General features: G+C 41.0%; 1 protein-coding gene across 4 annotated transcripts in view; it reads left to right on the plus strand.

Annotated features, from left to right (window-relative positions):
• The window catches only part of HLCS (holocarboxylase synthetase), a 64,525-nt gene that overhangs the window by 9,922 nt on the left and 26,776 nt on the right, over window positions 1-27,827 (plus strand). For all 4 annotated transcript variants that reach the window (XM_053456274.1, XM_053456272.1, XM_053456273.1 and 1 more), the window contains exon 7: window positions 18,044-18,315. In XM_053456274.1, the coding sequence (XP_053312249.1) occupies window positions 18,044-18,315 (272 nt within the window). The remainder of the gene's footprint in view (window positions 1-18,043; window positions 18,316-27,827) is intronic.

Raw genomic sequence — 27,827 nt, forward strand, 5'->3', positions numbered from 1 at the left:
GTGCTCTGTTTTTGCATTCCTTTTCTGAAATTGTGTTTCGGTTAGAACTGCATAGAATATATCGCATGTATTGACTTACAGATATGTCTTAAACTGCTTTATTATCCCCCCGGGTATAATGTCCAAGGCGGCCCCACCAAAGATTGAGGACATTAACGTGCGTTTTTTTAAATGTTTTGTTTTTAAAATCAAACAGCGGGATCCCTTTCTGTGCATGCGCATGGAGGAAGTGTCTCAATACTAATGTCTTTAGCTCTGTGAAAATTATTATTCTGTAAATACACAATAATAATGATTTATTCAATTTTGGCTTCCCCTTCACTATGAAAAATCCTCGGGATGCTCGCGCAGCCAGTTGGTGATTCTTTTATTTTTTTGTATGCTGTTGCTTCTTAACTTTATGCTTTTATAAAATGTAATTTAAATCACGATGCATCTCGATAACGGAAGACACCGGTCCTTTCACATGTGAGGAAATTCCTAAAATAATCGTTACTAGCGCTCTTATACTGCCCTCTCCTGGTGGAGGACGGAACCTTCCTTTCACAGATTCTTGGTTAGAGGGGAACGCCACCATTCTTTAATAACACTTTTAGATAATGCTTCCAAAAATATTCTGCTTTTTTATATGAATTCTCGCTCTGTTATCTGAGCCCCAATCTACAAACACCCCGACTCCTTATCATACTGCCTGTGGGAAACAATAGTATGGCTCAGTCTTAGTCATCCAGCCAGACACTCTGACTAATGAAAGTTTATGAAGGACCAGGCATCAAAGCTTTGCCATAAAGAATATCCTCAGTGTGGTGATGGAGCCGGGAAAGTCACCTAAAATATCACATGATTCACAGCAGTGGCGCCTCAGATGAGTTTATTGGAACAAAATTAGATAAAACCCAATTTTTTGCTATTACGGTATATAGCGCTGGGGGGGTTATTACGGTTTATAGCGCTGGGGGGGTTATTGCGGTTTATAGCGCTGGGGGGGTTATTGCGGTATATAGTACTGAGGTTGGTTATGCTCAAGGAGAAAATATATATATTTTGTTTCTTTCTTTGTATGGGACGTCCGCTTTAGGGGGATGAAGTGGTGATACAGGCTGTGATACTCGAAGAGTCTTTAATTCAGTGGGAGACAAAGGGTTGCTCATAGCACTCCCAGCCAGGCTTTGTGAGATATCCCAGTGTCCATTTACTAATTATTTTTTTTATTTACATTTAAACCGGAATAAAATAGTGTATGTATTTGTATATTGTTATATTGCTTCTAAGCAGGCATTTTTTAGATGAATTATTTTAAATATTAATATTTAATTATTATAAAACACATTTTATTGAAGAAGAAAAAAACAACCTTTGCTGCTGATTTTTTTTCTCACTGTATAGTGTCAGGTTAATTCTAATGACTCTTATTATTTGGGGTTTTAGACAAAAAGTGGCAGACAACCACTATGTGTCTCATTTTATACCGGATTTCATGGTTCGTATTACCAAAAATACTTTTGATTCTTACCTTGGCTTTAAGAACCCAAAGTTATTTTTACAAAGCCCGCGAGAAAGCAGCTTGCGCATTACATGATCCAAACTTCTTTCTTCCCAGACATCGGTAGAAATAAACCTTGGAAAGCAATTCTCCTTTAAACATTCTCCATTCCTCTTGTATCTGTATGTCAATTGCTTGTCATTTTGTACTTGTTGTTATCTGTAAAATTTTTACCTTGTACAGCGCTGCGGAATCTGTTGGTGCTTTATAAATATACAGTATAATAAACATAAATATGGCTTTAACTGGGAGGAAAAATAAATAAAAAAATAATAATATAGATTTTAAACGTCACCGACTTCTATAAAGAATCTAATTACACGAATAGTGTCAAAAGACTTTTAAAGTGACCCAACCTTTGGTGTGACCCAATATCGCAAGAATCCATAGTCTATTTATTTTGACGCAGAAAGAGAGAAGGGATCTTTACTAAACCCCCTGTACTGATCTGGAGCGCAAATAAGCCTTGATTGCTCCAGAAGCCGTAGTGGAAGATCACTCCGTCAAGATCTGGTCCCAGCTGATTGGTTGGGGCGTATGCTGATGTCATCATCGTGCGTCTGCAGACCATGAGCTGCCCATCAGATGATGAGATGCAGCTCCATAAATATATATTTTTTTAATTCCATGAGCAAATAAAAATGACTTTTTGGCTTCTTCGATAGACGCCAAGTCTTATCGCTCTCTAATTTGTTTCTATACTTCTCTGAGTCGTCGCTGTCGCTTAGAATTCTTTTATCTTTAGAGCGTTCGTGTCCATTGCCGGTCCACCGTCTTTTGGTGGCAGGTCCTCGGCGTATACAGGAAAATCCCGCTCCTTTTTAACGGTTTCAAAGAGACCCTTTAAACCTTGATTAACATTTGTCTTGTTTAAACTCTACGAAAGGAAATTTATGGCGTATCGAGTCACCCGAGAGAGGTTTTTCTTCCACTTTGAGTATTCCCAGTTTCCCTGTAACCGTGTCCGTTCCTGGCTACCATAAAGGTTGTAAAATAAAACAATTGTTAAGCGAGTAAAGGTCTACGGAGACCCGTTACTGTTCTCCATGAAAAGCGAACCTGTAAAACAGCACGGGGAAGGCTAAACTTAATACCGCGAGCGAAAAGGTTCTTAGCGAGGAAGGGAATTGGCTTAGAAATTCCCTTTAAATCCGCAAACAGCTGCGTAGACGGGAAAAAAAAATAATAAAAAAAATAATAAAGTCCAGTAACTATGAACGTGCAACTTTTACCGTCTACAGAAAATATTTGATATTGGGGGAAAATAACCCCGTTGCGATCATGACATCAATTTGCTGATTACACAGACTATCGTTAAAAAGCATCGCACCTGAAAAGCGAACGGCGCTCACCGGCGTGGAACGCGAGGATCGGGCCAACGAAAATCCTGCGAAGCCTTAACGTCCCCCGCGTGGGCCGTAAATAACCGCGCAGCCGACGCGAGAGAGGACGCACTCGTTTTCATGTACTTAATTGATCCAGTCTATAACGTTTCCCGTTCCGTGGAACCAGATTGTAAACGGGCGAAAAGTTTGTTGGGCCTCGCGGATGCGAAGAGTGAATGACAAGAAGTCCTTTGTCCCGGGCGTCAAGAAAGTCAAACGGCTCGTTAACACTTTTTTGGTATTGTTTGCACAGATGTCTTTTTCATTTTTCATTATTTTTTCCTTTTTACTGTAATGGGGGGGGGGGCTGTATGGATTCCTGTAATATTGGGTCAGACCCGGGACTCGGAATATCCTCAAAGACCGTTATTACTGCTTTTGATATTTTGTTTACAAAGTTAGATTGTTTACAGAGGTCAGTCACATTTAAATTGACATTTTGTGTTATTCTCCCCGAGTTAAAAATATATATATATATATATATATATTAATACAAAAACACTTTTATATATATTTTTTTTTGTATTAATATTTTATTAAGGGAGTTTCTTTCCAAGGTTTTATTGTACTTGTCTGCTAAATCTTAAGCAATTCTTATCCCGCCGCATTTTGTAAACAATTAGCAGGTCAGATTAATTGAGTGAAAATGTTTAAAGGAGCACTCCAGTCCCAAACACGGCTAAAATGCACTTTTATGCGGCCATGCCCTGCTGCGCACGCACAAACATACATTCGGTAGAAGCAGGTGGAAAGGAGGAAAATGGGACAAACGTCCTTTATTATTAATAATAATAATGTAAGCACAGATGGTGTCACGCTGCAGAGTGCACAGAAAATGGACTCCAATGGAAATTTTAATATTTTTAAAATTTTAATAGTTATTAGGAGCAAAATGCGTAAGCTGCGGAAAGATGAGGTTGGGTATAGGAAAATGTTATGGAAAGGGAAAGAATGGTCATTAAAAGTAAGAAAATGTTGGAAGTATGACTTTCAAAGAAATGCTACTGACCATTTATTCTTAAAAAGCATTAGTTATTATATTATCTAAATATTTGAACCTTATATCAATGAATGAAATAAAATGCATTAAAATATTTTTTTTTCTTTTAAACATTTTGCTGTAGATTTAATATATTTTACAAATCACTAAATATATTTTTAGCCCTTGGAAATAATTAAGAAGGTTAATTTCTGAATTCAGTTTTTATATTGTTACAAAATAAATATATAAATATATAGATATTATTATTAGTATTATTTTATCGTTGTTGGTGTTTTTCATCTTCAATGCTATCGGTGAATATGTCTACTTCAGAGTAAACTGAAAAGGGCAGCTGTAAGAAAGGCAAACACTTTAAAAGATCCGCGAGTCCCTCTTGAATTGGACGTCTTTACGATCCCGGCCGTTGGCTTCTTGACTTTGCATCTGTTTGGATAACCTCGTGAATGCGAGGATTCCGTCAAACGCCTTTGCTGCCGGCTGATGGCAGATGTCGGATATCGACTGCTTTCTCCGTGCTGCTGTCATTGGGAGCGCGGCTTGTGATGGCTTCATACGGCGGGGGCCGCTCCGAAAACAAACAGATGGGAGACATCGCAAGTCCAGAATCACTTTTCTGATCGCAGCTTTGTGCCAAACTTCCCCAGTGTTCTAATTCTCCCCTGGGGTATTTAATAAAGTTTACGCAGATCAGAATAGCCTGGATGGCTAAACGTCAGGACAGGACGGCAATAATGCCTGAACTCTCGTATTTGATTACGTTTTATAAAATAAAACTTTTATCGTTTGGTGTTTGCCTCCTTCCATGAAGGAGCGGAGATTTACTTTACTGAGAGAGTGGCATATAAGTGGAACAGCCTCACATCAGAGGTGTTAGATGCTAATATAGTGAGTGAATTTAAACATGTAGGGGATAGGCATATGGTTTCGGAATCTGAGACGAGATCACGGACTGATTAGAGTCTCGGCTTTTACAGCAGGAACAATGGGCAGACTAGACGGGCCGACAGGGTCTTCTCCCCCAGCAAGTGTTTCTGTGAGTAGTCCGTGGCTGGACTGGTCCGGTGAGACCTGCTCTGGTTGGTATTTACTTTTTTGCTAGTCCTCCAAAAACATTACTGCGTGCAGTTATTGGAGTTAGAGAATTAATCTCTTAATTTATTTTTGAACTTTTTGCACATGCTCAGTAGCCCCCCCCACCGTAGTGATTGAAGCAGCAGCCAATCATGCGCATGCCGACAAAACCTCAGCGTACAGGTAGTATACATATGATTGCCTGCGGCTGCATTGCATGCGTAAGATGCATACGGAGGAATGCTTCCTGCTTCTAGTGGAGGCAGCTGGGGGCGGAGATAACCGAGTTAAACTTTCTAACACCAGTAAGAATGCCCGTGCCGGGCAGAAGGGACCTTCATAGTCTCCTGGAGATCCTTGTGGCATGTCTTGGCAGTGAGCTGTCCTCTTTCTTTCATTTTATCCAATTGTACTCCCTGTCGTGCTTTACCAAATAATCCTTAACAGTGCATCTTCTGCGCTAACAAAAAAATAAGTGATATCCTTATCCTCTTAGCCATAACATAGAATGTAAGCTCTGTGGGGCAGCAACTTCCTTTACTAATACATTCATTACTATTATATACCAATAAAGATGCCCTTTTTATGTAACTGCACGTATTGTACCCACACTTTTATTGTACTATAACCTGTAACGCTCCAAGTCAATATCTTGGTTAAAAAAATCCAGCACAGATGGGGTTAATGTTGTAAATGACTATTGTAGCTGGAAACGTTTGATTTTTAATGGCATCTCTTCATAGGCGTACAGAGGCCCTTTATCACTCCCATCACTCCTGTGTTCCAATGGCCCTTTATCACTCCCATCACTCCTGTGTTCCAATGGCCCTTTATCACTCCCATCACTCCTGTGTTCCAGAGGCCCTTTATCACTCCCATCACTCCTGTGTTCCAATGGCCCTTTATCACTCCCATCACTCCTGTGTTCCAATGGCCCTTTATCACTCCCATCACTCCTGTTTTCCAATGGCCCTTTATCACTCCCATCACTCCTGTGTTCCAGAGGCCCTTTATCACTCCCATCACTCCTGTGTTCCAATGGCCCTTTATCACTCCCATCACTCCTGTGTTCCAATGGCCCTTTATCACTCCCATCACTCCTGTGTTCCAATGGCCCTTTATCACTCCCATCACTCCTGTGTTCCAATTGCCCTTCATCACTCCCATCACTCCTGTGTCCCAATGGCCCTTTATCACTCCCATCACTCCTGTGTTCCAGTGGCCCTTTATCACTCCCATCACTCCTGTGTTCCAATGGCCCTTTATCACTCCCATCACTCCTGTGTTCCAATGGCCCTTTATCACTCCCATCACTCCTGTGTCCCAATGGCCCTTTATCACTCCCATCACTCCTGTGTTCCAATGGCCCTTTATCACTCCCATCACTCCTGTGTTCCAATTGCATGTTGTTTTCCCTGATGTAAGTTTAAGCTTAAAGGGCTAATTGATGGTTAGAAAATTTCTAATTTATTTTTGCAATTATGTTACAGCTAGAAATTTCCTTGTTTTCCATGAAAACAGTGAAGTGACTCAAAATTTTTCAGTTATAGTGTGTATGTATGTATGTATATATGTATGTATGTATGTATGTATATATATATATGTGTATATATATATATATATATGTATATATATATATGTATATGTGTGTGTATAATACATACGTAAAGTAAGTTGTTGGTATAAACTTGGGGTTTATTTTTTTAGTTTTTTAACACTTTACTTCACTATATACTCTGCAGGACCCAACCTGTTAGGCTGAGCTCGCTCTGTAATACGCCATTCATGGAAGGGGAACAAACATTTCAGCTCTGTGCCCCTTAATCACAAACCGGAATAACCCCCGTATGTTCTAATTCTTCTCCGTTCCCAAAGTAACACTAACTTTGTAGAAATTAAACCGGTTTCTTCCCTTCTATTCCGTTATATATTTATATAAATAACGACAACAAAAGAATTAATGCTTAAGATATGTTAGTTACCATTGACCAAAGCAGTATTTTTTACACATTCATTATCTTTAATACCTGGTGTGTAAAATAAATTTTGAGCTAAAAAAAACATATTACGGAACAGTGAGGCTCATTCACAGAGCGGAGGTCCTAAATAAATATACACCTTGGCCCTTCAGCCCTGAAAATGTTTTTCCTCTATTATTTGGCTGTTTTGGCATGCAGCGGGTGTATCGATGCGCGGGGCTATTTGCGCTCACACAGGGGTTTAGCTCTTGACCTGGCTATTTTCCTATAATAAACACTCTGGTGATGAGGGCAGATTGCTTCCATATTGAGTTTGCTCTGCGCGGGGCAGGTAAACACCGACCTCAAGTGCTGGCTGATCTCCGAGGTAAAGAGTTGCTCGGCATCCTATACAAACTGAACACAGAGCCTTATTATATATATACGGTATATATATATATATAATTAAAGGGAATGTGCCTTATTATAATTTTATGTACACACACAATATCTATATCTCCTTTTTCTTTTTTCTCTTTTTCTTTCTTTTCTTTCTCATTTTCTCACCTTCTTGAATTCTTTTTCCATCTTCTTTCGTTCTTTCTTTTTTCTTTTGCCCTTTCTTCTTTTTTTTCTTTTTTGTCTTTCTTTCTTTTTTTTTGTCTTTCTTTCTTTTTTTTTCGTCTTTCTTCCTTTCCCTTTAAACAAAGAAAAGTACTTATCGGGTCAGAACGATGATGTCACTGTTGTGGTCGCTTTTTTAGAAACCTTTCAGACGCAAGTGTTTGAAAAACATTTTTTCATCATCAAAACATGGATTGTGGGATTTTTCCAGTTTGTGCTGTGATTCCTTGTCATTTATTAATCTTCTATGAGCGGGGCCCTACCTACCTCCCTCCCTACCTCCCTCCCTACCTACCTACCTAACTACCTACCTACCTACCTTTTTATTTCTGTAAGCCGAGTTGCCTTGTGCAATGCTGCTTACATCCAGTTGTCCATCGTCCAGGGCTGCAGAATATTATCACGCGATATAAATCTATAAATAATCCTTTCCAGAACGTAGGGCTATCTCAGCCTTGCCTATTAATTAATTTAATTCATAATGGCACCAGTACTACTTGAGATAATTGTTTTTAACAATGGTTTTGCCGTTGTTCAGTGGCTAAAGATCTCCGTAGCCTTGTTTATACTGTAGGTAAAATTCAGAGCGTTTTAGGGCCACATCTGCTAATGACTCTTCTTTTTGGTACAACCCCCAGTATGTTCCCATTCTAAATGCAAAAAAATATCTAAAAATGCATTCTGTGTAACTGGGCTTTAATGCCAAGTTTAAAGGCATGTTTCGTTCATAGTTAATGTAGCTTTTTTTTTTTTTCAGTACTTTTTCTTGGCTTTAGCGTTTTTTTTATTATTATTCTACCAGCAGAGGGGCGCTCTTAGCCGTGAAAGTAAAACAATAGCAGCATGTGTGTGACTTTAAGGTATTGAAATCTTGTAAATCTCTTTTGCATGATTGTGTTATTCCTGGAATATCCACTAGGGGTCGCTGTTGACTGACTGGGAGTCGAGGCGTAGCATTATTATTGCAGATGGGATGTATAGCAGCCAGCGTGTCGCCCACCTGTTCCCTCCCACCGCGGCCAGGAAGCAGCGAGCAGTGCCCACTTCTAACATAAGCGCTCACTCACCTGGAGCAATTATTAGAGTAATGGGGGGGGGCAGTTAGAAGCATGGGCGTAGGAACCCCTAAAAATCTGGGGGGGATAGCATTTTTTCTGGTAGGGTATACCTGACCATTTCACCAACAGGGACTTTATGACATCACATTATAAATACATAGACATCATGGGCGTAGGAACCCCTAAAAATCTGGGGGGGATAGCATTTTTTCTGGTAGGGTATACCTGACCATTTCACCAACAGGGACTTTATGACATCACATTATAAATACATAGACATTAATATGAAGTTGGTCCCCCTTTGCCGCTATAACGGCTTTCACTCATCTGGGAACGATTTCCACAAGATTTTGGAGAGTTTCTGTGGGGAATTTTTGCAGCCATGCCTTTATGGGCCTTGTTTTGTACACTGGGGCAGTCATGATGGAATAGAAAAGGACCTTCCCCAAAACCGTTCCCACAAAGTTAGAAGCATAGTGCTGTCCAAAAAGGTATATCACCTACAGCTCATAAAACGTTCTACTGGATGAATGGGAGAAAATTCCCACAGAAACAGAAAAATCTTACAACCACAGATGGACCCCACTGGACACGGCCACAGAGACTACTATGATGTACTGATGGAACCATCTAAGACTCCTAACACGTCATGCACACAGGAACATATCCACACACTTAAACACTTGAATAACATACACACGCACACAATAATACACCCCAAAACATTCCCACCCTAATATACCTAGACACATGCCCACCATAACACACCTGGAAACATACTATCATACCCATAAAAACAGATGTGCACAATAACAAACCCACAAACATACGCTATCACACCCAGACACGCAAACACATCCTTCACTTACTCTGCCTACCCCTAGATTAACTCGTGGTGCTTTGTATTAGTGATGCCCTAGACCAAGTAGCACCCCGAAATATTCTCTTGTGTCCGAATGCTGTGACATACAGTGACACACATACTCATTTTAACCAGAAATAGGCCTGGATTTAACCCTAGGTGCCCCTGAGTTAAACGTGTTACAGGGAATCATAATCTTCCCTTTAAGTACGACATGCCTGCTCATACACACATATACACTATCCATACACACATATACACTATCCATACACACATATACACTATCCATACACACATATACACTATCCATACACACATATGCACTGCCCTTACGCATGCCTGCCCACAAAAACACACACATACACTGCAATTGCCTGCACATACACACTTGCCAGTACTCACACATATGCACTACCCTTATACACGCCTGCCCAAACATACATAAACTGCTCACACACACACACGCCTCCCCATAAATATACACTGCCTTTGCACATACTTACACAGACGTATACACTATAAGACAAATACACTCCTTATATACACACACATATACACTGCCCATACAGACGTACACATATACACTGCCCATACACACGTACACATATACACTGCCCATACACATATACACTGTCCACACACACGTACACATATACACTGCCCATACACACGTACACATATACACTGCCCATACACACGTACACATATACACTGCCCATACACATATACACTGCCCACACACACGTACACATATACACTGCCCATACACATATACACTGCCCATACACACGTACACATATACACTGCCCGTACACATATACACTGCCCATACACATATACACTGCCCATACACATATACACTGCCCATACACACGTACACATATACACTGCCCATACACATATACACTGTTTTGCACATCAGACCGCCCCCTCGTCTTGCACATCAGACCCCCCCTCGTTTTGCACATCAGACCCCCCCTCGTTTTGCACATCAGACCCCCCCTCGTTTTGCACATCAGACCCCCCCTCGTTTTGCACATCAGACCCCCCCCTCGTTTTGCACATCAGACCCCCCCCTCGTTTTGCACATCAGACCCCCCCCTCGTTTTGCACATCAGACGCCCCCTCGTTTTGCACATCAGACCCCCCCTCGTTTTGCACATCAGACCCCCCCCCTCGTTTTGCACATCAGACCCCCCCCCCTCGTTTTGCACATCAGACCCCCCCCCTCGTTTTGCACATCAGACCCCCCCCCTCGTTTTGCACATCAGACCCCCCCCCCCCTCGTTTTGCACATCTCTTACCTTTCTCTTCTTCTCTTCTGCTTTCTGCTTGCTCTTCCTCCTCCCCTTCTGGTGGTTTGCCGCTCTAGTGCAGTGCAGCTGCGCAGAGCTGTTTCTGCTGAGCGCCGGGGCTGGGATATAAACGTCATATCCCATCGCCCGGCACTCAGTGACAGACAGCACACCGGTAAGTGTTGGACTGGTTAGGGAAATCCCCAACCAGTCCTGCACGCTGCAGCTGCTGATCGGGCAGCTGTGCACCGAGGGCACTGGGGGGGATTGCTCTATTATCGGTCCCCCCGCATGATTTCCTGGGGGGGATCTGTCCCCCCCGTCCCCCCCGGTTCCTACGCCCGTGGTTAGAAGACTGTAGTTTTGCCTTAAGTTCCAAAGTACCTTGGGTCAATGAGAGTTGGCATCGATCGGGGCAAACAGATTTTTTTCGAGGCTCCCCAAAACGATGTCATTGTTTAAAAAAAAAGAGTGAAGTAATGTGGTGTATAGACCGTTTACCTGACAGGTCCACTTTGGGCTTGATTGATGGTGGCGTAACTCTGCGGATACACAGGCGAGAGCTATTAGGGGCTGATTTGTGTCACCCGTAGTACGGAGTAGGGACTCTTGGCTTCGCAGAAGCGCCATTATTTTTAGTTCACTAGTCAAAGGTCATCGGTTCCTAAATGGCGGGTGATATGGGTGGCGCTTTGTAACGAGGCAGCGGAGGTACCCTAAGAGATGGGCATTAAAGGACAGTTTAGAGGTGCTGTTCCACTTAAACAAAACTCTTTTGAATCCTAAGCAAATAAACCTCATCATATATTGCATTAAACATTTAGTATCACAAATGTGGTGCCTAAAAAAAATGTTGTGTTTTATGTTTAAAGAAAAATAATGTATTCGAAAGGATCGGGCGTACATTGGCGTTGGGAATGATCTTTGTTACCGGAGTATGAATTTAATAGAGTTGGTGGAACAGCACCTTTAAAGCTCTAGACAGAGCTCTAGAAGAGCGCGATGGCTGTACCTGGGATCTGCCCGGGTCTGATAGCAGAGCGCTGCCCATCTATACCCCTCCCAGGTATGGGGGCTCACAATTTAGTTGGGTGGGGGGCTCGGTTAGTCACACATGGGATATCACTAGCCTCGTGATAATTCACACGCGTGGCTGACGGCTGGATTTTATGCTTGCCTAACGTGGCGTCGGGCATATCCGGGGCATTGGGCATATCCGGGGCGTCGGGCATATCCGGGGCTTGCTTCTATTCCTTAAAGCAAAAAAACTAGCATTTCCAATGTTTTTATTACGTTTCATTTTTAAACTGTTAAAAATAAATGGATTAAAAATAGTGAGTTATTTTGTGGATGGAGAAATCGGCCAATAAATATTTATATCGCGCCTTCTGCTCGCGCCCTGCTTTCCATAATTTTTTTCCCATCTTGCATAAACGACGTTGGAAATTCTCTGAGCGCTCCGATGTTTTCGGCGGGAACGCTGTAGCTTGTTGTCCTTTTGAACGCCAAAGTCGGACGCGGCTTGTGTGGCCAAGGAACGCTTTTGGAACACGGCGGGCAAAGCGTATCAACAATAATATTTGTGATGGTTTGGAGGATCGTAGAACGTCTTGTATGCTGCAGCGGTCCCTCGGTGGAGGCGTCATATTAATGTTTAGTCATGTGACTACACCTGTCTAAATACACATAAATTTTATCCAGTTCTCCTGGAAAATGCAATTATTTTATTAATATAAAAAAAAATTTAAAGAAGATCTGTTACCATCTAGATCGTAAGCTCTTTGAGCCGGGTCCTCCTCACCTGCTGTTTCTGTAAGTCATATTGTTATGTTACATACTACTTGTTATGTCCTGTCTACCCATTGTACAGCGCTACGGAATTTGATGGCGCTATATAAACAATAAATAATAAATACAATCGCAGTGTTCAGCATAACTAAGTTAATGTATTAACACAACCTATAGCTTTTGCTTTTTGTCGATAACCGTTACAGAAGCCGGAGACGGCAGGCAGGGCCAGCATTGTCTGATCCTTTTTTCTGTTTTTCCCTCAACCTTCCAAAGGTGCCTGAATTAATAGGCAGCTTAACGATAGGGGAGAGAGAATTTTAACAAGGAGGAGTATAGCTGGGCTCAGGAGGAGTACGAGCCTGAGCTTCCTTTTTGGAAAGTAATTTTTTTTTTTGTCTATATGCAAAGGACCTTCCTTTTTGGGCCATACTGGGCCAATTACTGGCCTTCTTGCCGTCATCTACGGAGGAATAATCATGCAGATCCCCAAAACTGGATTTTACGATCGCCGCTCCAATTTGGAACCCCTTTGAGGACAAAAAGCATTCTGTGGCATCCACCTTAACAAATGTCCTTCGAGACCACGCGGGGGGGGGGGGCGTAGAACATTGCGTGACCCGCGGTAGATCTGATGACTCTGTGTATGAATTCGATTTAATGAAACCTCTAATTATACAAAAAAAAATATAAATATAATTTTATGTGGGAATTCTAAAGACTGGGAGTGAAATGATGGTTGAAGAAATATGTGGCAAAAGTGGTAAAAATATTCTCGCTGGTGAGTGTAGAAACATAAAACGTCTTGTTGCGATAATGAAATGTAAAGTGTTAGATTTGGGAGAAGTTACAGATCCTCTTTAAAGGGATTATATCGTTAAAATGTACTGTTTATCTTAGGCGTAACCACTTGATTGCTACTTTTATGTATTATGTGTGTGTGTATATATATATATACCGTATTGGCTCGGATATAGGCCGACCCCGTATATAGGCCGCACCCTAAAAGTTTGGTGCTTTTTTAAAGAAAAAGTTTTTTTCTTTAAAAAAGCACCAAAAAAACATGCTGCCACTCTGCGCCCCCGGGATACGCTACCACTGTCCTCCCTCCCCGAGATATGCTACCACTGTCCTCCCTCCCCGAGATATGCTACCACTGTCCTCCCTCCCCGAGATATGCTACCACTGTCCTCCCTCCCCGCGATACGCTGCCACTGTCCTCCCTCCCCGAGATATGCTGCCACTGTCCTCCCTCCCCGAGATATGCTACCACTGTCCTCCCTCCCCGAGATATGCTACCACTGTCCTCCCTCCCCGAGATATACTGCCACTGTCCTCCCTCCCCGAGATATGCTACCACTGTCCTCCTCTGCCCCCCCTCGATTTACCGGAGCAGACTCCCTGGTGTCTTGCGGGGCCGGCGGGGGACATCTACGCAATACGCGTGTACAACTTCCGGTGCCGGCACCGGAAGTTGTATTGCGCAGATGTCCCCCGCCGGCCCCCGAAGTCTGCTCCGATAAGTCCGGGGGGGGGCAGAGGTAAAACGCATCGTGCGGACGGTCCGTATGATGCGCTTAGACAACCTCCCGTGCCGGCAAAACACCCCCCCCCCCCCCCGTGGGAAGTGCTGGCAGGGAGGCTGTCTGAGCGTATCGGAGAGTAGGATGCAGGTCCCCTGCACCGCTGCGGGGGATCTGTATCCTAACCCCGCTGCCTGCCCGGCGCCCGAATATAGGCCGCACCCCCACTTTAAAGACTTAAAGTGGGGGAAAAAAGTGCGGCCTATATTCGAGCCAATACGGTAATATATATATATATATATATATAAAATTTAATCTCAGTTGGCGTGTTTAACCCCGACCCTTAAAATGACTGAAGAATTCTCCTAGACTCATGGAGGGCCAGATCATTCGCTAAGCAAGAAGGACACCTTCCCCAGGAGCCACAAGATGAGGGGCAATCCTGAACTACCTGCTACCCCCCCTTTACGTAACAAAACAAAGCATGAATTCAGCGCATGCCCAGCAAAAAACACAGAAAGGCGTAAATATTGGGGATTCCGTCATATATCGCTTCGTCCCCCAAGTTTGGCGAGTCCGACCTAATTTTTCACGGCTCCTTTCACTACCTGAACCCGATGTGACGTCGGCGCCGGACGCAAATACCAGGATCCCTTATTCCGCCTCGGAGCCGGGGAGCTTTACGTCGGCTCCCTCAGACTCCCGATACTATCGATCGTAAAACATTATTCACAATTCACCTCATTAGAATCCTGGAAAATCTGAATCCGTCCTGAAAGAATAGAATTATCTTTGTCCGGGGGGAATGTTCATGGTTATGCTCATTTAAATCGGCGAAGGCGTTTGATCCCGCGCATGATCTCGCTGCCATTTTCAAGTACTGGAAGTTTTCCCGTCGGAGGGGGAACCTGGCGGAGGATCAGGTTTATTTTATTTGTACTCCCGGCGTGGATTCTTGCCGATGGACCTTTTTGTCTTTCACACTCCCGTCTCGCCAGACACTTTTTTTTTTATTATTATTTTTTTTCTGTATTTCTGCAATTCGGCCGCTGAAAACCAAATTAAGTTATTTGCAATGTATCAATATAAAGGCATTTTTCGCTTCGTGGATGACTTATGAGTTTGGCCACTCTTTGCTTTTTGTGGGAGATGATCTCATGTTACAATGTAGCCAAAATCTAATTAGGGGTTAGATACTCGGTATGGTATTGAATTCCGCTGTAGATTTGATAAAGCGGCCCTTGATAGGGTTTTGACAGGACCTCGCGTGATGTGATACAGATATATCGCTCATTGCCAGTTGGATACCTGGCTTTACTATCCGTGAAAGTGCAAACTACATGCAGAGCGCACACGTTAGTCCCCGAGCCGTCACATTACGGGCCGGGCGTCTCATGCCTGGTCTGGGGGTCTCGGCACATAGTCTCAGAAGTGCCTCATCGCTCCCCGCCGTGTCTCGGGGGCAAAAGGCATCATACTTCATAATTGTCCATGCTGGTCAACCTGTTTACCATGAATGAACAAGAAGATGAAACTATTTCTTTAGCATGGCTGTAATGCAGCGGGGTGAACCACCCCACCCCCCACAAAACAGTGTTTTCCAGAACAGAAGAGAAAATGTAATTTGCTGTAATTTTTACCCATAGTCCTTTATTGGATTTTTTAGAGGTTGAAAATATTATAGGGTATAAAATATACTGTCCTATTATACCTACTGTACAAATGGGAGCCATACTACAAGCTCACGGGAGCATGTGACGCGTGTGCCATGTGACTCCTTTTATAAATAATAAAAATATACAAATAAATGAAAAATGTTCGATTTAAAAAAAGTTCAGTGAGTTTTAATTTTTTTTGTCCACCTGCAGATTTGAGCTCTTAAAAGGAAGTCTTTTTTTTCCATTTCTAGAAAGGTTTTTTTTTTTATTATTATTTTTTTTTTATTTTGCCGGTATCAGATCCACATTAAGATAGACCATTGTTGGTGAATTTACATATCTTTAGATAAAGTCTATTAACCCCTTAAGGACAATGGGCGGTCCCTAAACCCATTGAAAACAATGCATTTTGAGCCCGCACATGTACGGGCTTTGTCATTAAGGGGTTAAAAAAATAAGTAAAATATACATAAATTCCGGTGCGACTTATTCCTGTCTTCCCCCAGTTATTGGCTTTTCTTGTATTGATAGATATTTTTGCATTTTATTCCCAATGTGCACCAAAATGTTAGTAATCTACTGCATGGATTACCAGGTAAATTGGGTGGATTCCGTGTAGTTAAAGGGGTTCAATAATTAGCTTTGCATGTTTTATAACTGGTGCAGGAATCGCCCTACGTACACCCAGCTTTACAAGTAATTAGTTTATTCTTCTTTTATACATTTACGGCCGAACCACATAAATACTGCAATATAAAGGCACTTTTATTCTCTTTATGTATCATTTACTTCCTGGTGATGATCAATCTTCTAAATTGATAGAATGTAACAAGTTGACTATACTTTGCCCTACTTTTGTTTTATTTTAATTTTTTTTCCCAATTTTTGGGGGGGTTGCTGGTTTTAAGTTTCTTACCTTTCTATTCAAGCACAAGAGGCAAGTAACGTGTACAAAATGACTACTAAAATTGACTAGTTTTCAAACTGTTTGGTTTGCTACTATTAGACTTCAAATTTATGATAAATTATAAAAAAAAAATAAAAAAAAAAAATAATAATAATAATAAAAAGAAAATGTTGGCTGCGTTTGAGTTGAAGTGGACCTTTAAGTGCCCGGGATAATGAAGGCGTTTATCATGCCGCCTCTTGTTTAGCCGTGAGAAGGTTGTTGGAAATGAAGGTTTATTTTAAGACACTACATACAGCACTGGGCTGTTTCATGCATTCGCTCAAAAAGTAGCCTTTTTCTTAATCGTGCTTCATTCATATGTAACGTAATGTATGTAATTTTGTATAAATAGGTGCAACCTGAATCTATTTTAATATTCAATAAATCAGACTGAATTGAGAAGTGTCTGGGTATCCACCAAAAGCGGTGGCGAAGGCTATGGTTCTAAAATATTTCAGCGCCTTCACACAATCACTCATTTAGAAGTAACGGAATGAAGAATGGATATAGAAATTTTAAACAGTAAGTTATGGAAACCCACAGGATTCATCGCTTTACGTGTTCCGCTGAGCTACTGAATGCTAACTAGATGTGGCCCTCGTGGAGTCCGCACATAATTCTCATCCGGAATAGCACTTCATAATTCTATATAATGAATCCTTCAAACAGATTTATATGGTTAAAAAGTCGTTTTCTGGGTATAAAAGTTACCGAGCTGACTTATGTGAACTTTGGATGGAACTCTTGACGGGGTTGGATTTGCAATTCCCGAAATCGTTTCCCTGCGCGGTAAACGTCCCATCTTTAATTTGACGGCTTCCCTGGGCAAATACTTAAGGGTTTGGCACTTTAAAGCGGACAGTTTGTTGAAACGTGACAATGGTCCTTTGCGATAGGGATAATGGCAGCAAATGTATAGATCAAAAGAGATTCTTACCCCATTTATTCCTCTGCTGATAAGTGTGCGTGTGATAAGTGTGATTATTTTTTTTCTGTCGGACAAATATGTATTTACACCACGGAAGTAAACGATGAACTTTCAATCGAAACGTCATTTAAGTTTGGGATAAAATAAAATAAAACTTAAATTTATATGGGTCTCTCCGTCTCCAGTCTGTGCCATAGATGGGCTTTGTGAGCTACTTAAATTATTATATATATTTTTTATAACAATTGAGAAGACCCAAAAATAACAAAAAAAAATGTAATGCAATACGTGTGACATGACAGATGATGTCTGCCGGGTACCACGGTATGAAATCATCCTTTTTTTTTATAGCGGAAACTCAATTTCTTTCTCACGATCCTCTCTGTCTGTCCGTACAGAATCTCTACCCTGCGGTTCTCCAGTGGCTTAAGGCCAGAGCAGCCAAAGAAGGGTTAATAAAGTCTAACAAGATGACCCTTAAAGTCTGTTCTTCCGCGGACCCCCGTATGGAGATAAGTCCATCTCTCGTGCCTCTGATAACTGAAGCGGACGACGTCTTGTTTGATGACTTCAGTCTCAAAGTCTACGGGGAGAATCTCCAGACTGAAAGACTTGGGAAGACGATGCTGTTTACCGAAGTTACCACGTCCACCTTCCATCTTCTGGACGGGTGAGTTCCTAATTCATCTTGTGTATTCCTGCCATTCATGATTTCCATGATCCGGACTCCATTATGGCAATAGTTTCAAGGGAGAACTTATGGAATGTGCTTTGTATGCGCTTCAGCCTTATTCAGACATTAGTTGTGTAGTCCATGTTAAAAATCTGGATAATAATAATATAGTTAATAAAATACGGCCCATCATACCCTCTAGTATTAACACATGCGGAACTCCAGAAAAAAGTATAATTTCTCATTTATTTTTATTAAAAATGTGAACTTTTGATGTGGCTGCCAGTAGTGCATTAGGGGGTCTCAGTCCTGTCTTGTTTCCCTACCGGATTAAGGCTTTTTTGACACAGAAGAGAAGATACTCAGAATTATTATTTATGTCTTTCTTTTTCCAAGTATCAACTTTTTTTTTTTTTATTTTTTTACATGTTTTGAGATTGGAAACTCCACATATGCCGGGATTTTAATCTATCCAAACCGACAATAAGATAACAAGTAACAGGGCGACTTTCGTTTAGTAACAAAATTATGAGATTTCATGAAATCTGGGCATTAGGCACCAGAGACGCAGGTAGCAGCTGGATAACCACAAATAAATATTTACAAACAAATACGTTAGTGTTAATGAATAAAACCTAAAAGCCTCTATATTGAGTTAAAATGTTAATACACCATTTGGAAGTGGATTGCCGATAGAGTGATGTAAGCCTTTTTCTCACGTAAAAAGAGGTTATGAAGATGCCGGATAAATAGCCAAGAAAAGGAAGGTCAGGTGTGAGCTGGGATAAAAATCTTATGTTTTTGAAAGCAGATAAATGCTCTGAAAATCCAAGAAAGTGGTTTGTCTAATCTGAGAACTCTGGTGACCTCTCAAAGCATTTCTACTAAGATCTCATAGGAGCGCAGAATTCGACGTCAGATCAGACCCATTCGGCCCATCTAGTCTTTTAACGTACTTTCTGGGGCGTATTCTCCAAGACTTGAGTTATCGGTCATCTGCTATTCCAGCTTGTAATAGAAACACCTGGGTTTTCCTTTATTGATCAAACAAAAGGGACTTGGAATGTTGCATTTTCCCTAAAAACAGAATGTTGCAGAATCTTGCAATATATTACGAGATTCTGCAACATTCAGTTTTTTTGCTTTCTTATACACTGGACTAATACGGCTACCTCAAACTACAGTATTTGCCCTATAAAGACTAGATCCCTTTGATCCACTTTGTTCTGCATCGATCCCAGAGTAGACGGTGTCTTTACTGGTTTATGATACTTAATGGTCGGCCAACATAGTTCGGAGCGAGACCCCGAGTCACTAATGTTATTATGAACTAAGAGAGGTTCCTCCGTCGGATGTAAGAGGAACGGATCTCTTAGGAGTATGGCGGACACTGATGGCGGACGCTATTTCTCGGCTGTTGGCGGCTCGGGGTTATACGGCTCCCCAGACCACAGCCTAGAAGGTCTCCATGAAATACCCATGATTAAGTAAACTAACACTTAATGTATTCATCGCAAGAGCTGCATGAGACGTCTGTCTTACCTCTCCCTTGTGTTTTTTTTCTTTCCTTTTCTCTCTTCCTACAACACTAATGCAGATACTTAGAAAACCCATGCAGATTCCAACCGCAGAACAAGTCGAGCGAAGCCAACAATAACACAACATATATATTAATATGTAGAACATCAACACGGGCCATCTGGAGATCTAATGAATAATCAAGGGGATTCCAAATTAAACTGTAGTTTCTTTCGCCCTCTCTCTTCTGAATCTTTAGGACAACACTGTCAAATTCAATTTCGTCAGCTCCGACCAAGAATCAATTTTTCAAACTTTTATGACAGGCCTAATCGCTACCACCTGTTGCGTGACTCTTAGCCTTGACTGGCATGTTACCAAGCGGGGTGGAAACATATACACAAAGACCCTTATTAGGCTCTGGCTGTTACTCAGCTGTGAGGTCACCCATCCATTAAATTAGTTCCATCCCACTTATTTTTTTCTTTTGCTCTGTTTTTATATATATATATATATATATATATATATATATATATATATATATATAATATAATATATATAGTGGAGTTGTTTTTTCCTTGGTGGTAAACCTATATATACGTATATAGATTTTCCACTTGGACCGTGCGATGTCAATGGGTACAGCTGGGATGACCCATCGTTTTTTGGGGGGGGGGGTTTTGGCCGTCCTTCGGAATTTGGCACGTCGTTATACTTAGACATGTATCTGATGAGTCCTCCTAATATAGCCTCCTCCTGAGAGATTTGTGTCTGAGGTCGGCCGTTTGTCATTGTCTACCAACTAAAAACATTGAGGCTGGGTTTCCATTGCCGACGAACGCCGGCCGGGCATTCAGTAGAGGAACAAGTACGATAATCCAGAGAACAATGTGTTTTTATTTGTGAAGACTCTAGAGCTTTGTCATTATGTTGCAAGAGAACTTTTCATCAGGTGTATCCTTCCCAAGGGTGTAACGAGACAGTGTTTAGAATGTAATGAGGATTATGGGTCGTTGGGGCATGTACCATCTAGAAGACCAGGCTTTAGCGACCATTCAAAGATTTAGCGGTCATCACTGAAAAATGTTCATTCCCAGAAAATAGCCCTTTATAGCAGAATTCCGTTTTTTTTATTAATTCCATTTTTTTGTTCTCAAATACTATTGCAATTAATAAAAACATAAATAACATCTAGTGATTTGGTGGATTTATAAATGCTTTGTGAGGGGACTTAAACACGCGCAGGATCGGCATTTGGCTCTTGAATACAAGGCGAGACCAACGACCGACGAAGGTCTGAGTCTTTACAGCAGGAAAAACGAGCAGATTAGACGGGATGAATGAGTCTGATCTACCATCAAGTTCTACTTTGTACGTGTGTGTAAATACACATTATATGCTTAATCCATGGCTTTTTGGGGCTGGACCAGCCAGTTTGGGCTATAGTCCAGCGCCGGGCTCAGCCCAGCTTGTCTGGAGGGGAAGCGTGTAAATCATCTAGAAGGACGCGCTCAAGGACTCCACATCCACCGCAGGAGTCTGACTCGGTTCATACGGGTCCGACGGTCTCATTCAGTCTTAATGCCGCTTGTTAGTCGTGCGCATCAAGGCTTGTTGGGTCAGGTTGCTGGACATGGATACCTATAGATACTCAATAAACATATCAAACGAGTTATTTTTTAGGGGTAGACATAGTCTTATAGCTTCACTTTTCTAATGGTGACCTCGGTTTAATATCTGTAACGGGAAGAACTACTTCGAATGACATCTGTAGCTAAATAATAGTACATGGAGTATATATTGAATATGGTTCTATATGATAATCAAACATATCCGTATCTGAATTACTTTAAACGTACGAGCCAAACGGAATCCGGCTAAAAACAATAGTTTTCCTATTTTGTTTGCCGTTCTGAGTCTTGACTTCTTTCCCAACCAAGGCGATGGACAGAATGCTCTAAACGTCTCAATAAGTAAAAAAAAAAATTAAAAAAAATATGCATTTTCTATAGTTTGGTTTTAATTTAAAAGTTACTTTTTATGTTTGTTAAATACTGATCTAAATGAACAGCTCTGCCCTTTGTGCGGTTACGCGCCGACATCCCCTCGCCCGCCCCGGCCCGCCATAACGACTACATCTTTCTGAAACCGGCGAGGTGTTACGCGATGAATGCTTTCCCTTTATTTCATCCTTAATACAGATTACCGAGTAACAACTCGGCGGTAACTAAAAGTGGCAAGTCCCGCGGCCCGGGGGCTGTCTACATAACTAATAAAGCTGGAGCGGACCACTTTTACTACACTTATTGACATGTCAGGACCCCTTTAGTACGCTGCGTGTTAGCGGAACCGTGTAATGGGAGCGTTCCCATGAGCTCTTTAAGGGGGGATCTCTGTTAACCCTTGTTCAGCCAAGAGGAAGATCCTTTTCCTTGTAAAATATTATTAAAGCGTCTCGTTCCAAAACGCAGCACAAAGATACTTTCAGACTCGGCTCATGTTGGGAAATCTCGGAAATTGCGCCTGAATTTGGTAGCCGGGGGGGTCACGGACTCGACAACACTGAGCATGTCATTTCAATTCAAACAGGTTAATTTGGCTTTGACTTTTAATCCGCAGGAGTCAGAGGTCTCGGGTTAATTTTGTTTTGAGATAATCAAGTGATTGTCCTGGAACCCGGCTCCCTGTTCACAATTAGGTGACACTTGCCTCCCGTTAAATGCAATACTAAATATCCGAATCTTTCACCCCCCCCTTTTTTTTTTTTCCCCCCTCCAAGTCTCCGCGGACTAATTTTCTTCCAATTATGCCATGAGAACAAATATTTGAACAATCTTGCTGCGGATTCACATGAAGTTTTCAGCCATAACACCTCATATCCTCGAGGCTCAAGTGTCCTTTTAATTGTAAAGGGAACAGAATATTTCCCCTTACACTGATTTGGAATCTGCGGGATTTCTGTAAAACGGTGTTCTGCATTTTTCCCCCCCTGAAATGTTTGAGTGTCTCGCTACTTTTTTTTTCCTCCTTTTTTTTTTTTTTTTTCTTTATTGGAAACATATTCCACTTTGCTAAATACATTTTTATACACTCTTATATTTACATATAAAACTTTTTTTGGGGGGGGGGATTTTAGAGAAGTTCTGGGATGGGATGAAATGTTTTATTTATTAAAGTTTGGTGTATGTGACACTATATATATATATATATATATATATATATATATATATATATATATATATATATATATATAGTGTCACATACACCAAACTTTAATAAATAAAATTTGAATACATTATAATTTATTATATAATGTATTATATATATATATATATATATATAATACATTATATAATAAATTATAATGTATTCAAATTTTAACCCTGTTCTGCCTTTTTTCTCAGTATTTAACATTTTTAACAAAATTCATTAAATGTTGGGGTACCTACCAACTCCTTTTACATCACACATAGAAACGTAGAATTGTTGGTCTCGTCTTAGATTCAGGAGCCATATGTCTGTCCCGCGCATGTTTAAATCCCCTCACTGTATTACCCTCTACCACTTCTGCTGGGAGGAAGTTCTATTTATCTTCCACCCTCTAAGTAAAGTAAAAGTTCCTTATGTTACATCTAAGCCTCGGAACCTCTGTCTATGACCGCTTCGCTGTACCGGGTCAACATATGGTACATCCGATGGATAGCCCAAAGTTCATAAAACATATGAAGGTCTGCAATTTTATGGTCGATGGTAAGAGGGGCAAAACTAGGAAGATGACCACTTACTAAAGCATTCACCATAACAAAGTGCCCAAAAAGTCCATAAAAAGGGGCAGCATGTGAGTCCATGGGGCAGTTTTCCCTGGCCATGCCTCCCATAGCCTGGTCGGCCATATTGAACCCCATCTGCTGACATCGCTCCCCCTTGGTCGGCTTTGTGTTGGGTCATCCACTGCTTGGGAGAAGGCTTTGCGTGTCAGACGCATTTGGTGATCTGCCTTCTGTTATCGGACATGGTTGGCAATGACTTAGTTCCCCTCTACAGTGGGGCCAGTGCATGTAAATATGTTTATAGTACATTTTAAAGAACATATATGTAATATGTAATTGCATTAAGGTCCGCTCAGCCTGTATGTGCACCGCGGGGTATTTCTATGCGAGACCGTCGGTAGCTCTGTTGGCTTCCCTTGCTTGGGCGTGATGACGTCTTTACCCCTTTGATCATGCCAGCGTGAAGAGTCATGCCCAGGCTGAAACTCTGACCTATGGGGTGGGCAAAATATTGACGTATGAAGATGTGCTCCCGTTACCTGCGCATGGGGGCAATGTTTTGCATAGTGGTGACCCCCAAGTGGCGTCAGCCGCCACCAGGAAAGTGTCGCTTGTAAGTAGCCATAGGGATCACTGAAACAAACCTCGATCATTGATTCCTAAAAAAATAGGTATCTGTCTCTTTAAGGCAGGTATACGGCGCATGGAACCCGCGAGAAACGGAGAAGCAGACGATATAATTAACACACCCCGGTGCGCCAGGACGGCAATTATTCTAAAATCACATGGCAAGCTGCTGGAGTATTTCATTTCACGTTCCGCTGACACCTCTTAATTGGATGACACAGTATAATACGTAGAACAGAAAAAGCATAAATACTTTATTCTTTCTAGTGCTAGATCTGGATCGGATTGCAGCCGGCCGCTCGTTTTATGGAAGGACTTTCCTTTATGTGTTAAAAATCACTCTTCATGCAAAATGTATTCTTCAATCGAAGAGTTTCTTATTGAGAGACCAAAAAAGTTGGGGCTTCTGGTTATTGTCCTGGCTTAAAAAACATTCAGCCGTCTCGTGTCCCGGGTGATCGTCTTCGATATAACTGGCAAAAATGGGAAAAAAGATAACATAGATCGGATTTTGCGTTATGATTCCGATTTGGAATTCTGCGCATAGGGATTTTTTTACACGGTCACGAAGATCTAACACGCGATTGGATCACCTGTAAAAATAAACATGTCCCGTTTCGCCTGATTACATGAGACACGAAGAAAATACGGAACGGAAATACATTAAAGCAGCTTCTCAGAACACAAACGCACCGCGGTAATATATAAATACTCATTTGCATTGGTAGATTGCATTAATAGTCGCCACGCCATAACCTCATCAGCGTCGGAGATATAGCATAACGGACTGTAATCAGCGGCGTGATTGGGCGGCCATAAAAATAGGAAACTTTCCGTGTATTTATATAAACTGCGAGGAGTCGGCGGCTCACAAGAAGGATATTTTCACTCGATTAGAAGTCTAACAGTTTGTTTCCTGGACTGGGTCGTCTTCTTTCCCCTCCGCCTGCCAGTACTGTAGGTGACCACTTAGGACCGCAGCTGGTGGAGGGCACCGCCATGACGTTCTTTCCTAACTTGGCATACAAGTGCAAGTCATAGGGGGCGCCATATTCATAGTTCACCTAGGGCTGGCCCTGCAAATACAATATATGGAAAGGAACCCCGGGTAGGGCTTGCGTTGGAGCTCAAAGTGATCTGTAGTAAGGACAAAGTCCATGGCTGAAGCCAAGACGCCAGGTTGTTATTAAATTGACATCCAGTCTACATCCTTCGCGTGATTCTTCAGTGAGGATCCTTCTGTTACTAGAAGAGGAATGTATATATTCTATGCCTAGTTTGAGCTCTATATCTCTTTGTCAAAATATGGAGTCTATAAAATAACACGGATGAAATCTGTAATAGTCCGGAACAGACTTACGTTTTGGGGGGTAGCGTTTAAAAATTGCCCTTGTGAATTGTCTTAGTAGACTTGTAAGCATTGACCGAAAGCAATTCAAAAGACAATTTTCGTTTGGTTTTCAGACCATTAATTCCATTTTTGGCCCTTTCGGTTGGGAAGAAACTTGAAGGGCGTTTTTTACTCGTAAACAAAATTTCGAATGTCACTCATTCCCACCTTCTCCGACAACAGCTTCCGCCTGAAATATGAGGCTCACAGGGACCCTCAAACATATAGCACCCCTTAAATTAGGGACTGTGGCGTAAGTCAGGTTTATCGTGCATAAAGATTCTGTTTTGTTTATTGGGATGGTTGGCAGCTATTGCTGGCCCTGCTGAAATAGGCCACTATACATTTGAAATAGGGAGAAAACTGTACGTTCGCTGGGCTGACCTATATATGACATCATAGTTGATTACGTATCCTGATGTGGGGCCATTTTAATGTATTATACATTAGCTCTATATTCATTTATATTTTTGTATGCACCATATATATGCCCTTCTTCTACGTACGTGTGTGTATGTATATATATGTGTGTGTGTGTGTGTGTATATATATATATATATATATATATATATATATATATACACACACCAGAGATATATATTGTTATATAGGAAAATATTCTTAGACACACACACGTACATAAATACATATATATATATATATATATATATATATATATAACACTTTTTTATTTTTACAAACAAAAGGCAGCTGTTCTAACAATCTTCTATAGAACCCTGCAGGTCTATCATTACCGAGTGATACTAGACAGACACGCGTATTATTTTACAGACTTTTTTGTTATTTTTGATTTCTTTATTTCAGATATGAAATCCGATCGGGCAGTTAATAGAGAAAAAAAAAAGAACCAAAAAAAAAAAAAGGAACAATGTTTTGCTTTTGGCTTTTTACAAGCGCAGAACCATGTATTATATTAAAAAAATAATAATAAAATCAGATTCCGCACCTAACGCGGATCACAATACCAGATGTGAGGTCTACCAGCGGCCCTGCTGGCGACCACCTGCTTAGCGCGTATTAAAAGTCCTGTGTGGTAGCTGATGTCATGTCCAATGCCTGGGATCTGGAATCATTTTTAGCAGCGCAGACCGTATCAGGTTAGAGGAATGTGCAAATTTCTGGATCTTGCTCTGTCCATCTGCGGTGGTCGTGATTGGACAAAAAAAAAAAAAGAGTATTTTCTTTTAAAACGAACGCAGTTTGGAAATATTGCTTTGGCTTAAACTACTAGACGTAATTAATCCCCCGGTTATAACGACAACTGGATTCAGGACAGAACCTCTGATTTACCAAAGACGGCAAATTCTGAACTAATCCTAGTGTTCTAGAGCCTGCCTGTATTTCATGCGTTAAATTGCATTTTTTTTCTTTTTTTTTGTTATTTTAGATTTGAAAATTGTAAAACATTTAATATTTTTAATATATATAATATTATTATAATATTTTTTTATCCTTAACATTTTTTTTTGCCCGGTGGTCATAATAAATGTAGTTTATTTTATTGTCAATTTAACAAAAAATAGTTTCAAAATATTTCGTTTTAACTTACAATAATAAAAAAGTGTGTATAAAATATCAGTATAAAAAAACCCAGGTATTTTTGATATGTTTTTTAAAATATTTTCTCAATTATTTTGAATTTTTGCAGGAGATTTAGGCTTTTTTACAGGGGGGGTAATAATCTTTGGTGCGTTATTCTTCAGAATGTTTTTTCTTTTTTTTTTTCTTCTTAAATCTGTCACTCTAATTGCTTTTGACGGAGTGCTAATTTGTAAGCAGCGGGGTGCTGCGTATGATAATAACTTCTACGGCGTACGAGCCGCCTCTCTAAAGCATTAGGTGCTGAGGTGTTTATTTTAACATGGGGGAACATTTATCACCCGCGCGCTTTCTCCCGCGCCTTACATTCTATCTTTTCTTTGAAACCAGATGGACCCGATACAAATCTGACACGGCTTGTAAAACATAGTAATCCTGGACATTTTCAGTCCCCCCCCCCAGTATATTCCTCATTGAATCATTTTTTTTCCTTGTATTAACCCTTTGAGTATCAGAGGAGTTTGCAGACCCCCTGTAAAACATTTATACTACTCATATTTGGTTAAATAAAATAAAAAATTTTTTTTGGATTGTAGATATATTATTTATTTCAATTGTAACATTTCCAACCAGAGGTTGCGATT

Source organism: Spea bombifrons, chromosome 2 (assembly GCF_027358695.1).
Source record: "Spea bombifrons isolate aSpeBom1 chromosome 2, aSpeBom1.2.pri, whole genome shotgun sequence".
Lineage (NCBI taxonomy): Eukaryota > Metazoa > Chordata > Amphibia > Anura > Pelobatidae > Spea > Spea bombifrons.